The sequence below is a fragment of the Lytechinus variegatus genome, chromosome 11 (genome assembly GCF_018143015.1).
Source record: "Lytechinus variegatus isolate NC3 chromosome 11, Lvar_3.0, whole genome shotgun sequence".
Lineage (NCBI taxonomy): Eukaryota > Metazoa > Echinodermata > Echinoidea > Temnopleuroida > Toxopneustidae > Lytechinus > Lytechinus variegatus.
Window position 1 is genome coordinate 29,129,827 of NC_054750.1, and position 15,563 is coordinate 29,145,389.

The 15,563-nt window shown below is 33.8% G+C and overlaps 1 protein-coding gene and 1 long non-coding RNA gene across 2 annotated transcripts in view; both read right to left on the minus strand.

Annotated features, from left to right (window-relative positions):
• Nucleotides 1-7,841: 7,841 nt before the first annotated feature.
• LOC121423450 lies at nt 7,842-11,209 on the minus strand. The gene is made up of 3 exons (XR_005971287.1): nt 10,992-11,209; nt 9,991-10,284; nt 7,842-7,897 (listed from the first exon to the last, which is right to left on the minus strand). It is a non-coding gene; the product is annotated as an uncharacterized LOC121423450 (long non-coding RNA).
• Nucleotides 11,210-11,256: 47 nt separating this feature from the next.
• The window catches only part of LOC121423515 (protein crumbs-like), a 61,586-nt gene continuing 57,279 nt past the window's right edge, over nt 11,257-15,563 (minus strand). Inside the window, exons 6-8 of the mRNA XM_041618866.1 lie at nt 13,772-13,849; nt 11,654-11,728; nt 11,257-11,261 (exon numbers count right to left, since the gene is read on the minus strand). Of these exons, the coding sequence (XP_041474800.1) occupies nt 11,257-11,261; nt 11,654-11,728; nt 13,772-13,849 (158 nt within the window). The remainder of the gene's footprint in view (nt 11,262-11,653; nt 11,729-13,771; nt 13,850-15,563) is intronic.

A 15,563-nucleotide genomic window follows, 5' to 3' on the forward strand; every position in this document is an offset into this window, starting at 1 on the left:
TATTTTTAATCTACCTAATTATAATTTGATAAGGACAGACCGCAAAGAAAGACGAGGTGGTGGTATTGCTATTTATATTTCACAAAATGTTAAATTCACAGTTCGTTCTCATGCAAAATTATCTCATGCAGAATCCAAAAACATTATCATTGGATTGGTTTATAGACCCCCTAGTTCAAATACAAACCTCTTTCATGATGAACTAGAGCAGTTTATTTATAAAATAGGGGACGAAAACAAACATATTTTTTTACTCGGGGATTTTAACATCAACTTCTTGCCCTCAACTACGGAAGCTTAAAAATGCCACCTTCAAATACATTGTTAAAAGAAGAGGGTATTTTCTTGTTTTGAAGTGGTACATTAGTAGTATAAAGACATATTTAAAATTCAATAACTTCGTCATTTATTATCCGATTTTGATCACATTTTCAGCATTTTGCACTGTGAATATTACTCTATTTAGTGAGATATGAATATCCTCAGCATGGAGCATTTCTTTTAAAGAGCTATGTTTACCAATTTTAGAGAACTTTGAATGAAATTCAAGATATAATAGGACATGGTAGGGAAGAGGATGGTTCATTGTCAGTGTATGTTAGGCACATAATCACTTATACCAATTATTCATGCGTATAAATATTATATGAGAGGGAAACAACACCACTTATCAGCAATTGTAATAATGCAAAGAAGCCTTCATGCACCACAGAATTCGTAATTCGTCCTAACGTGTTTGTAGTCAAGGCAACCTAGTACAGTCACAGCAAAAGAAAAGCATACAATATGGTGAAACTGTTTGGAAACCTAAATGGGACGAAAGTAACAATTTACATTTACTCTCCTTTTGAAGTACATGTAGCAGTAATTTTTCCCCGACATTGCTCCAAAGTATTAATGTTTTTACTCAACATTCACTCTCTGATCCACTCTTGACACCGGCCTATTTCATTTTACACAAATTTCACTCTTTAAAGAGTAAACTCTGCAAAAAATTGCTGGAACAAGACACAGTTATCTAAAACCTTTCTATCATGTCTATTGTAATTTAAACATTATCATTTTGGTCGAATTTCCTGACCTGATTTCTTGCCGTGAAAGGGCAAAGTAAAAGAAAGCTTGAATAAATTCATTGGGTCAAATGGGCCTCTAAAAACAATAAGTCCTAGCCAAAAATATTATTTTCCTCTTTTCATTTTCAGTTTTATTTTCACCACCATTTTCTCCCTCACCCTCTCCTTTGCCTCCCTTTTCCATTCTTTAATTTATACTTAAATTTTTTATCGTTATCATTAAAATTATTATCTAAACTACTTTCCATTCTCTTTTGTCGCTTATTCGCTCTATTTTGGTATTTTGTAGAATATGTATTTTAAGTTCGTTTTCAGTCCGTCTCTTGTATATAAGTTATGTTAGTTAGTAATGGTAGTAAGTTTAGGGACTTGCCCTTTTTACAAGCTCTGCTTTTCTTGGCAAGTCCTTCCGTTCAGATGATTTATCTTCAATATTTGTTATGAAATGTCATAAACTGTGTGTATTATTTGAGAATGTATTATTGTGAACATGTATTTACACTGTTATTTCGATTATATCATTTTTGGAGCAGAAATAAATAAATCTAAATCTAAATTTAGACCTATTATTGGTGAAATGTTTTTTATCAAATGAAACCTACTCATAATTCAGCGTAATGAATATTGACTAGTGTTAAATTTAACATGTTATCATAAAATCAATAATAAATCTACTCCCAACTCCTTGGGAATAGTAAGTGGATGACGTCATCCATTCTCTAACTAGTATTACGTCCAGTGTAACTTGTGATATTAATCGAAAGTATTAGTGATAACTTCATTATTTTACTTCATTCATGTTTTTTTCTAGTTCAGAGCTTGTTTGATTTTATCTCTTTACTCATGTCAACTTTGTGTTGGTTTCCCAATTGAAGAAGGAGAGAAAGAACACAAAAGAAATAGAAACAGTGAATCACGATGTTATTTTCTGAAATTATGTGATAATTCAACACAAAATTCGTTATCCATTTTGTAAAAGGTCAGAAATTTTGACTCGCTCGCTTTGTTCCCTTGATCGGGATTTTAAATATAGATATGATGTCATACACACCATGATGTGCCCCTCATCTTTTGCCCCATTACACCACTGCTTACTGTCATTTCAGTCACAGCTTGTTTCACACTCAAGCGCCTAAAAGACAATTGTATATCTTTACACTGGATAAATGATATAGCAATTATGAATAATTGATAATAATTGATTCCCGTAAAAGGGTTTGCAGCTTTGGGTATCAGTCCACTTTCCCTTATCCTATTTTTTTTAATCTAAATATACACGAGGGGAATCAACTTTCAGCAATTAAACTAATGAGTAGAAGCCTTCATGCCCTACATAATTCAGAATTAATTCTTTTTAAACATCACGTATTTTGAAGTCGTTGCAACTTCATGTTTACAAAACAAACTTTTAATATAAATATTTCAATAGTTAAAGGAAAATGACAGCTTTAGGAGAAGATAGCTTGTGTGAAAACAGAAAAATCAAAGAGACAGATCAACGAAGGTTTGAGAAAAAAATGAATGAATATTAAGAAAGTTATTAGCATTTGAAGTTTAGATCATTATTGTAATGTAGATCCTCCCATTGGCAATGCGACAGAGATGAGTGATATCTTATGTGAACAACTTTCCCATTGCTTTCGTATATATTTCACTTTAAATGCCTCTCTTATCACATCTATCAGTAAATCTTTAATTCTTTCTATAGGAGGGCATGTAATAAAGATTTAAAAAAAAAATATTATGGATAAAGAGGTTGTATCACCATACGAAAGAGCGAAAAGATACATTTTGGGGGTATTTTATAGTCCATCAAAGGGAAAGTTGTTCACATGTGACATACATCACACATGTTTGTCGCATTACCAATAGCAATAGTGATCGCAATATCCAAATGCTCATAACTCTAATTATTTGTCCGATTTTTCTCAATGTTTCTTTGATCTTATTTTTTTCAATTTCTCTCTTTCCACACAAGCCCAATTATTCGAAGGGTTTCCTTCCCCTTTAACTATTGAGGAGTATATGAATTCAGAGTATAGAAAATGAATATTTGCTCTCTTTCTTAAATGACTTTGATTTTTCCCGAGGTTGATCAGCTGCCGAAGAAGAAGAAGAACAAAAAAAGGACGAAGAAAAAGAGGATGAAGAGGGAGAAGAAGAAGAAGACGAAGAGGAGGAGGATGGAGAAGAAGGAGAGGTAGACGAGGATGAAGAAGAAGGACGAAGAAGAGGAGAAGTAGGATAAGAAGATGAACAAGAAGAAGAACAAGGAACAATAAAAAGAAGAAGAGGATGAAGAAGGAGAAGAAGAAGAACAAGAAGAAAAGGAAGGAGACGAAGGAGAGGTAGACAAGGAAGCAGAAGGAGGAAGAGGAGGAAAAGTAGGATGAGAAGAAAAATAAGAAGAAGAGGATGAAGAAGAAGGAAGAGGAAGAAGAAGAAGACTTTTATATCTATTTTATGGGGTCTAGTGGCCATTAAAAAGTCGTCAATCCAATTTGTAATAGGTCCATGATCCAATCTCCTCTTCTCCTTGAAGCCTTAGTCACACTACCCTAGCTAACCGATCTAAGCGAGATCTCTTAAGTTTATTGATTTCATTCCATCTTGTTAAATTTGAGTTATATTCAATGGTATTCTAACTCTATGTGGTTACAAAATTACCCTTTTTCCTTAGAGTGGTCAAACTAGATTTTTTATCGGATTATTTGATTTTCGGCCAACATTGGCCAACATGTCGCGAGGACAGTCAATAAGACATTTTTTTGATTAGCACAAAGTTTTACCCCAGATAGGTTTGTCATACCTCCTCCAACATGTCCAACAAAAACTCTTATCATAACTTCCTCTCTCTTTAGTACTTTATATCTTCTCTTTCTCATCCTTCTTTTGCCTCTCTATTCATCTTTCCCGTTCCTTTTTATCATCCCTCTCTCTCTCCCTCCCCCTCTCTCGACGATCTTATTTTTTTTCTTTCCGTCCCCCTTTTTTACTTTCTTTCTCCCTTGCTCTTCCTATCCCCTTCCGCTTTGTACCTCTACATTTCCCTTTCTTTCCTTCGACTGGCTCTTTTCCCCATTCCTTTTCTTTCCCCTCTCCATTTCATTTATTTTCCTTCTGTTTTCTGCTCATTTCATTTACCCTCTTCCTTTCACAGTGTGTTTCCTTTTCTTTCTCTTGTTATCCTTCATTTTCTTCCACCACTCCCGTTCTCTATTTTTCCTTCTCTTTCTCTCTCTTTCTTCCCCATTCTTTTCTTTCCCTTTTCTTCTCCCTTTTCGACTCCCCATGGATCAGTACGTAGGCTTGTACCCATCAAAGGTTCTACGACCCCCCCAAAAAAAAAGGATAAGGGAACAAAATAATGAGAAACCAAAGCAAACTGGGCCAAATATTGGATATTGTTTTCTGAATACTAGTACTTTCTAAATAATATTATGAAATATTAGATGTTTTAATTATACAGCTTAAGAAAAATTGTTAACTCTCGACTTTTCTCGAACCTTTAGAAATCGTATATCCACAGAAATGTATATATTGCCAATATAATACATCTTTAGGTATCTATCACAATGCTACCACGAAATGACAAGACGCCAGTCATAGAATACTTAAGATATTTATTGAATACAATCAATCACAGATGGTAGAAAAATACATTTGTGACCATTTTGAAATATCCATAGGTGTAGTGATTACCAATATTCATAAATTTCTTATTGTTTGTCCGATATTATTCAAACTTTCACCTATCAACTTGTCTGATTTTCTTTTTCCTCTAAAAGCAAGTTTTTATTTGGGTAGGATTCCATTTAACCATAGTCTAAATGTGGTAGTAAACGGCCATATTTAAACCTAGGTTAACATTTCGTATTCCGAGAGCAAGGTTTAAATTAAAAGGAAGTTCTCCCTGTTGATAACCTGGGTCTAATGAAAGCAGAAAATTAGAGAAATATGTCGGTGGGGGTTTGATGTATATCCGTAACATTTTATTTTGTGACGTCACAGACGAGCAGTTTGCTCTTTAATTCGTGTAATATAAAAAGAAAATCTCAATTTACTTTAAAAATTGGGAGTGATTTTATTTCTAGGGTGGACATATCATCACACACACAAATTTATATTACCTTTTGTACGGTTAACATTTTATTCATCATAATCCATTTGAAAGTGAAATTCATAGAATTTAACGATGTATTACTACAGGGAACTGGGAAAGTTTTATTTTTCTTTACTGGGGGTGTTGATGTAATTTTTTAAAGCAAAAAAAAAATCCATTACAAAATGGAGGTCAAATTGGTCCCGACAAATTTGCAAATATATAAAACAAGGTTTCACTACAAAATGAACATCATTTTAATTACATTTTTTTTCAATTTTTTTACACATCTCCCAGAATACGTGGGGATATAGCCTCTGGGGAATAATACACGCCGCATCCCCAAAGAAATTTGTGGTTGCTTAGCACCCCCAGCAACCCCGTTTCCAAGGTCCATGTATAACAAACTGCAGATATACAAAACAAGAACTTCAAAAAAAAATCATAACTTTTTTTACTTGTTAATGGATTTTCATACATCCCTCACCTATATATATATATGTGTGTATTCTCATTTTCAGCTTTTAATTGAACGGACTTATCGTGGAGGTAAACTTCCCCCGTATGATTTTTAAAACATAGGCCCTACATATTCGAAAACACACACAAAAACATCAATCCATGCATGAAACAGCATTTAGATATATAGAAATAATTAGGAGCATTTTCTTTTTTTTTACAATGAGTCGCAAACAAACATCATCGACTATTCACAAAGAACACATTTTCACTTTAACGTATATACACGAATTCTTTTTAGTATTTTCAACACAAGTTTTGATTTGTGTTTCATTAAACGCAGATTTTCAGCAACAAGCCCCAAAACTGTCAAAGCAGAGCGGGTGCTGCTCTGTACATTTGAATGCTTCTTTAAAATAGTTAATGTCTTCTTATGGTGCTGCGCCCTTGGTTCGACACAAATACCATAAGAAATTGTATGAATTTTCCCTTATTTCGCTCATCCTAATTTTTATTTTTTATTATAATAATGATAATAAAAAGGTCTTTCCAAAACACTGAAATATATATATATATGTTGCGAGACCGCATCAACGGCCGGGTATCTGCCCGCAGCCAATGTATAGCTCATAGTCATGATAGTCATGAAAATCCCGCCTTACTGAGGGTCGAGAAGTTGTCAGTTGAATTGGATAATAAAAAGAGAAAGATATAAGAAAAAACAGTTTGGCGGAAATGTATCCACAGGGAACACACTTTATTGCTTCACTGGCTTGCATACAGGCTAATTTCTCTATATTTTTTGTGTACTATAAATCACAGAGATTACAATAATTGCTGAGACATTTTTTATCGTTTTCTTTCACTGCCCATTACACTACATGTAGGCTTAACATCCGACAAACTGTTTCACTCTTGCTTCACAAAACACTTTATAAAATATCCACCCATTCATAACAATCCACAAGCATGACAGGAAACATGAATTTATGGAATGGTGATATAAACAGGATGTTAGGAGCGGCTGGAGGTGTTGTGAATAGTCTGCTAAAAGCCCCTTTCACAATTTATGGTGAGACTGCTTACGACTGCAGTGTGCAACATAATTATGTCATGTATATTTTGACCAAAATATGATTGCAAACGATTGCAAGATCATTATTGTGAAAGCCCCTTAGCCTAAATGAAGGGGGTAGGCCTATTAGACATGTTCGATGAGTAGAATACATTTCAAATATTTCTCATCTAAACGAACTTCTCTCTAAACAATGAGTAAAATGTTACCCAATATTCAAGAAAACATGCTTGTTTGGTAACAAAATGTACGTTTCATCTCGTGTAATTTTATCCAACCAATACCCTTGTAACCCAATATTGAGCAAACCCCCTTTTATAGTGTAAAATATAACCCATTATTCTATGCATGGCGTATGCCTCTTGAACCTCAATCCATGCAAAACCAACAATGTTTTTTTTTTCTAAAACATAGGCTTTATACCCAAAGTTCACGACCTAGGCTAATATAAACATAAAACTTCGTGGCCAAATCTGAGGTTAGCGATTATATGAAATAGACAGAAATTGAAGCTCTGGCATGAACCACATTACCACTTCCATGCGTGTAATTTCTACTATTTCAATTTTCACAATTAGCATTAATCACTTATATGTTAACTTTTTACATTATATACATTTCCCATATATAGGGAGGATTCTGACCGGGTGCCATATTTACAGGCGCACACATTGACACACACAAAATGAATATTAACTTTTGAAAATTTGATAAATTCATACCAATAAAAACTATGCAATTGCTTGGCTGATTAAAGCATGCATGGGTCATTGACTATGAACTGCACCGTAACAACATAATGAAATCTTCAACCATGTCCAGAGTGTTGGATTGGACAACATAACACAAAGCTTCAAAAGCTTGATGTTGTTGTTGTTATTGTTGCTGGCTTTCGCTTTCATTTTTGTTTTCGTTTTTAACGATTGAGCATACACCAAAAAACACAACAATCAATGTAATCAATCGTAGAAATCAGACCCACCATCATTTACTAAACTTCATGATATTGTCTTGGCCAAGGTTATCCTTACTGTTCTGGCTGTCCGACTATATACTGACACATTGTGTATCTATTCTTCATGTTCTTTGAGCATGGTACGTCGTGCCATTTGAGAAGTTCAGACCACTTGGGTTTGACTGCTACACAGTCCGCATAGGAGCTTCCGTCGGGATGTCCGTCTTTCCACCCTAGTGAGAGAAACATATATTTATAACTTCAGTTTAAGATCAGATTTAGAAAACAGAATGGGACTGAAATAATTATCAAGCCCAATCGCTCGCAATGATGTTCTCCTGCATTCCTCTAAATCATCATTTTGTTCAATGCATAATACATCTTGTTGATATTTTTTTCATTGATAATAAAACTACAATTATATTTCGGTTTTGAAATACCTTCGTGTATGTCATGTTGTATAATCATATTTCAATTCAATTAAATTCTTTATTCCATTTACATTCAAAACATAATACAAAGTAATATAAAATAATACAAATCAAGTACAATTTTACAGACGAGCATTCTTACTTCGTAAAACAAAAACTAGTATAATATTGGGCATAAAAGGAAATGAGGGGGTCCACTAAAAAGCAACGCTTGTAAAGTGTTGATCCCCCTTGGAATCAAATGATGTGAATGCAGAAATAAAATGAAATAAAACAAAATATATAATTTTCTTAGTAAATCGAGAAACATCGATATTTTTCGACATAGCAGTAATGCCAGTGTTTTGACCAGCGTTTATTTTCTGCTTTGTCCCCCCCCTCACTCCCTTCATATATTAAAGATATTGATCATGATTATATGCACTTTCTGCTTTATTTTGTATTGAAATTTATTGTTATACTCATTTAATTTGTAACTCATAAAGAAATAAAATGTTTAAGACTTTTTCCCCAAGTCGATATTAAATCCTTATAAACTCTTAAAACTGTATAACATTCACTGCAAAAAATATGTCCAAAGCTCTTCAGTAACTTCATTTAAATTACTTGCTTTACACTGTAATGTCGTGTTGGGATCGGTAAATATAATTTAGAAGGGAAGCGTATTGAAGAAACTTTGGAGAAAGTTCAAATCACTGGGTATTTAATCATCAGTTACAGTTTGCAGTTCGAAGTACATGAAGATTCGGAGATAACAAGACACGATGAATATAAAATAATTTAGAAGTATAAGATTAAGATTGGGAGTGAAGTTGAAAATAATATTCGATGGACGTCTAAGTCTTGAAGTCAGTCAGTCTAACTGGATGAGTGTGGGTCTAGTATTCTCTTCTATATTCTGTTCTGTCTCTCTAATAATCAAGAAGTCTTATTTATATCATTAGTTTTGGGGGCGTAACAATTTAAGGTGGGAGTGATCTAAACTTGTTCTGATTGGTCTACAGGTAACTGTCTATCAAACTTTCTCTGGTAAAAGGGGTGTGGTGATGCTCTGTGCAAGTGACTGGGGCTGGAAGTGTGAGTCATACTACTTCCTTGAAGTTAGCTGACGTCACTGATGGTTGGTCTTTTTGTGGTCAAGGTTTAGGAGTTAAATGGTATTGGGGATTCAGGAATTCTAAGATGACATTGGGGGAGTTTTTAAACATGTGAAGGTGAATGCCTGAAAGGATAGCAGGAAGTTAAATACATACTACATAACAGTAAAACAAATTATTGGGTAAATGTGTAATTTTTTTACCGCCAAGAGGGTGATTATGTGTCCAACCATATTATTACAGATATGACAATAGGACCAACTTGTCTGAACCATATAGTATCAGACAATGCTAATTCCACATATTCAGGGAGGAATTGATTGTTGTTTCACTTGACAATGGGAAGAAAAGTAGAATACTTCATATTTCATAGAATAAAAAACAGAAATAGTGAGTGGATGATGTCATCAGTCTCCACATTTGAATACCGATCAGGATGTGCATTATAACTGTTTTTTGAAATTACGCAATATTTTGAAATGTCCCTACTTTCTTATTTTAAATCCAATTTTGATGAAATTTTCAGTGCTATGCAAGTTGGATTTTTCTCTTTTTTATCCAAATCAACCTTTTGTTGGGGTAGACTTGTCCTTTGACGACATATGATTTCAAATCTACAAATCGCTGATCGTCGATCCATTGTAAATCCATAGTTTATTCATGGTTATACGACTATGATTACAATGGATAAACCACGGCTACGACGGTAAAACTGAATGGTATATTAAGCCTGTCTTTGACATATTTTTGAACATACATGTTCTATTATTATGAAGAGGTCAAATAATGTGTACTTACAAAATGAGCTTGGTTGAGTTCCATTACCATCGACATCACAGACGAATTCTCCCTCTGTTGACCGGTCGTTACAGTTGATCCACACCCACATCACATCAGTCAGGCCGAGCTGAAGGGCAAGAATTTCACGAGCCTCTTCTTCAGTGTTGAGAAAGAGTAGAGATGGTGATCTGTATCCATACGTAGTGTTAACCGGGTCTAATCCAGAACAGGATGCCTTAGCATCTGACCAGTCTCGTTCCTGCTCATCATACAGTCTATAACATTTAGAAGATGTACACTTCCATCCTGGAGCTAAATGCCACAATTGAAAAGATAAATCGCAATCATGAAAGTTAATGAGCATATTAATGGTTTTCTCATTAACACCAAATCGACGAAAAACAGCTTTGCTGATTCGATTGTTTCTTCTTTTTTTAGTCTGTACAAATAGAATTATGTTAATAAAAAATGATATCTTTTTTGTTCTTTAATTCGAGAGAAATGACAATGCATATATACAAATACACATCAGACAATTCGATAAGATTAAGGATTATGTAAGGAGATAGTAATGAAGAGCCCAGTCGAAGACCAGTGATTTTTATTAACATTTTAATTGAACTTATTTTGTAATTTGACACATCTTGTCTGCATAACTTATCAGGCTGCTCTGGAGAAAGATTTACAATAAATTAATTTTTAAATAAACACACACAAGGGACATTTTTGGATAGCAGTTGGTCTAGTACCCATTTTCTTTCATTAATTTCGCCAAATTAACACTTATATTAGTCCAATGAGAACAACTGCTATATGGACAAAATGGCTATTGGACTAACCGGTAAGAAATTGTGAGTGAACGAATTGGCAATTAGACCCTGTGCATAGTGGACAAACTGATGGTTGACCAATGACAGTAGCCGATTTGGTCATTGGACAAATTGGCATTGAACCGCGAGCCGTATACCAAACATCATCTTAATTCCCTTTACATTCATGACTTTATAAGTTATACTTACAAGCAGGAGAAAATTGTGGATTAGTGGATCCTTCCGTGGTGATCTCTTCGTCTGAAATTGATTTTAATGCAGAAACAATTCAAACCAAAATACGTTAACTCATATCATTTGAATAAAGTAACTAAAATAATAGGGTTTCAGTTGACGAAAGTGAACACACTGTTGAATTTGCGCATTTTACAGTGTGTATATTTTCTAATGGTCCCCAATGTGAACACGCTGTGAACAGTCCCATTGTCGAGGTGTCCTCAGTGTAATAATATCTTCACACTGTTGAATTTGAGCATTTTAAAAGTGTGTATGTTTTCAAATAGACGAAAATGTGAAAACACTGCAGTGTGATCACAATGAAACTGTGTTCTTTCCAGCAACGGCCATTCAATTATTTTTCACATTTTCACATGTATGCATCCATACCCATTACTTGATTTCTAGACCTAGAGTTTTTGTGGGGCAAAATAATCATTTCATTTCATTGTCAAGCATAACATACCTAAACAGTCATTATCATTACTTGCCCTTGAGTGATACCGAATTGCCTAATTTTTACACTGCAAAAACTCCGGTGTTAAATCAACACCAGAGTTTTGCAACGTATTATTTCATTAGGGAAAAGGGGAGAAGTGCACACGACAGAGAATGAGAGAGGAATGCTTTCTTACCATAGTCAGCTAAATGGGCAGTGGTAGAGAGTGTAGTAGTAGTTGTTGTCGCGTCGTCCTGGGTGGAGGTTGATTCTGACAAATAATGATATAATATCAAATAGTATGAAAACAATAACGCAACAATAATGTGCAAGAGTAGTGTGACCCTATTGCAAAGAACACAATGTCCCACAGTGTGCGCCACGGTGTGTTCTCAGTGTGGAACGTAATATGAAGTCCACTTCAACAAAAAGTTGATTTGAATAAAAAGAGAATGTCCAACAAGCATAACACTGAAAATTTCATTAAAATCGGATTTAAAAAAAGAAAGTTATGACATTTTTAAGTTTTGCTTAATTTCACAAAAATATGCACAATATCTCCGTCAGTATGCAAATGAGGGAGCTGATGACATCGCTCACTCGCTATTTCTTTTCTATTATGAAATATTTTCTCCTTATTGTCCTGCAAGACGATTTTTTTCTCCCTAAACATGTGAAATTACCATTAACATAACATTCTATGGTTCATTCAAGTTGGACCTTGTTCATGTTGTTGTCAAATTTGTAAGAATCGAAATATTGTTTAATTCAAACAATACAAAACAAAAGAAATAGTGAGTGAGGGACATCATCGGTTCTCTCATTTGCATGTGACTAAATTGTACGTATAACTATTTTGTGAAATATGAAATGAAATTTCGTGAAATGTGAAATTACATTTTCTGAAATGACTATAAAATGTCATATAACTTTTTGACTTTACATCCGACTTTGATGAAATTTTTAGCATTATGCTTGTCTGATTTTTCACTATTGATTCGAATCAAAATTTTCCCGAAGTGGACTTGACCTTTAAATTTGACCATTTCATTTCATAGTCCACTATGTGAAATATTCACACTGTAATTGCACTGTGTGAAGGTGTGTTCTTTCCAGCAGGGGTCATTCCCTTGTTTTCTGCGCAAAGTTATTACTTGATTTCCAGATCTAAAGTTTTTGCAAAATTTTCACGCAAAAGCTACCAAATAAGCTACATAATTGTTATTATATTATCACTTGCCGTTGAGAAGTAGACGTGATCAACTTTGCTTACAATTTGCTCGGAAAGCTTTTGAATCTGGGAGAGGAACACAAATACAAGGACACTAAGAACAAGAAGAATATGTATCGGACCTAGAAGTAGAACTGATCGTTACAGGAACAGCCCAGTCCCCTTCTTTACGAGACTTTTAAACTCCCATTGACTGTGAAGAACTATGTTTTTATACCTTTGTTGTTTTATTTGTCGCTTCTCCTAAACTGTAACTGACTTTTGAAATATTTCTGTAATTGTTTATTTCTGCAGTAATCATTGAACTTTCTTTTCCGAAAAGTCACTGGCACATGTTATAACTCACTTTACATTTTTTTTTGTACAGATCACACTACTTCAACGTCCTCTTATTTTTAATTGTAATTCCTTTTGAGATAATTCTTTATTATTATCATTCATGACTTCGATTCCTACAATTATTATTATTACTATCAACACAGTGTTTCTTTAGAATCATTATCAAGCATATCGAGAACAATCCCAACCCAGATTACTATTTCATTTATAAATCCTTTGTACATGTTGTATAGAATACATGTTTTCCTCCTTCAATTTGACCCTAATTAATAGCTTTCGTTTGTTTCTTTTCTAAACAAAAGCAAGTATTATTTCATACAATCCACTCTTTAATGTACACGTATTGATATTCTCTAAACATTGGTTAAATATATATTTGTATTAAAATGTTCATTATGTTAAAGGTATATACATTTAGTCTATTCCCAACCTTTCCCCATTCCTGCTTTTGACATTACTTCTCCCTCTGTATACTTTTCTTTTTGTATCCCCTTTCCAATAGTATACATTAGTATACTTTGTGGGGTTTTTTTTTTACTGTTTTGCTTGTTTGTTTACTGAAATTTTACTCTGTACAAATTCATGTAATTCAGCCTTTGGCTGCTAATTGAATTTTTATCACAATAAATGCCATTTATCTGTCTATCTATCAGTTTAAGGATTTGATGATTTTACCAAATCATGTTATTTTTGTTCTTTTCTTAGTAAATGGAAGGAGATAATGAGAGAAGAATGCTGTCTTACCAGAGTTAGCGGCAGTGGTAGAGAGTGCAGTAGTAGAATCGGTTATTGTTGTCGTGTCGTCTTGGGTGGAAATTGATTCTGACAAATAATGACAATATAATATCAAATAATATGAAAAGAACAATAATTGTGCAAGAGTAGTTTGACCTTATGGCAAAGAACACAATGTCCCACAGTATGTGCCACGGTGTGTTCTTAGTGAAATATTCACGCTGTTATCGCACTGTGTGAAGTTGTGTTCTTTCTAGCAGGGGTCATTTCCTTCATTTCCACGTACAGTTATTACTTGATTTCCAGATCTAAAGTTTTGGCAAAACTTTCACGTAAAAGTTACCAAATAAACTACATAATCGTTATTATATTATCACTTGCCGCTGGGTTAAGGATTTGATGATTATACCAAATCATGTTATTTTTGTTCTTTTCTTAGTAAAGGGAAGGAGATAGTATGAAAGAGAATGAGAGAGGAATGCTGTCTTACCAGAGTCAGCGGCAGTTGTTGAGAGTGTAGTAGTAGTTGTTGTTGTCGTGTCGTCCTGGGTGGAAATTGATTCTGACAAATAATGACAATATAATAATATGAAAAGAGCAATAATTGTGCAAGAGTAGTGTGACCTTATTGCAAAGAACACAATGTTCCACAGTGTGTGCCACGGTGTATTTTTAGTGTGAAACGTAATATGAAGTCCACCCCAACAAAAAGTTGATTTGATTAAAAAAAAACAGAAGTCCAACGAGCATAACACTGAAAATGTCCTCAAAATCGGATGTAAAATAAGTTATGACATTTTTCAATTTTGCTAAACATAACATGCTATGGTTCATTCAAGTTGGACCTTGTCGTCAAATCTGTAATAAACAAATATTGTATAATTCAAACAATACAAAACAAAAGAAATAGTAAGGGACATTATCGATTCTCTCATTTGCATGTGACTAAATTGTACATATAACTTTTTTGTGGAAAAATAAGCGGAAATAAAAATGGCATAACCTTCTTACTTTTCATCCGATTGTGAAGAAATTTGTAGCATTATGCTTGTCTGATTTTGCACTATTTTCCTGGAGTGGACTTGACCTTTGAATTTGACCATTTCATTTCATAGTCCACTATGTGAAATATTCACACTGTTATCGCACTGTGTGAAGGTGTGTTCTTTCCAGCAGGGGTCATTCCCTTATTTTCTGCGCAAAGTTATTACTTGATTTCCAGGTCTAAAGTTTTTGCAAAATTTTCACGCAAAAGCTACCAAATAAGCTACATAATTGTTATTATATTATCACTTGCCGTTGAGAAGTAGACGTGATCAACTTTGCTTACAATTTGCTCGGAAAGCTTTTGAATCTGGGAGAGGAACACAAATACAAGGACACTAAGAACAAGAATAATATGTATCAGACCTAGAAGTAGAACTGATCGTTACAGGAACAGCCCTGTCCCCTTCTTTACGAGACTTTCAAACTCAAATGGACTGTGAAGAACTATGTTTTTATACCTTTGTTGTTTTATTTGTCGCTTCTCCTAAACTGTAACTGACTTTTGAAATATTTCTGTAATTGTTTATTTCTGCAGTAATCATTGAACTTTCTTTTCCGAAAAGTCACTGGCACATGAATTTTATAACCCACTTTACATTTATTTTTTTTGTACAGATCATATTACTTCAACATCCTCTTATTTTTAATTTTAATTCCTTTTGAGATAATTCTGTATTATTATCATTCATGACTTCGATTCCTACAATTATTATTATTACTATCAACACAGTGTTTTTTTAGAATCATTATCAAG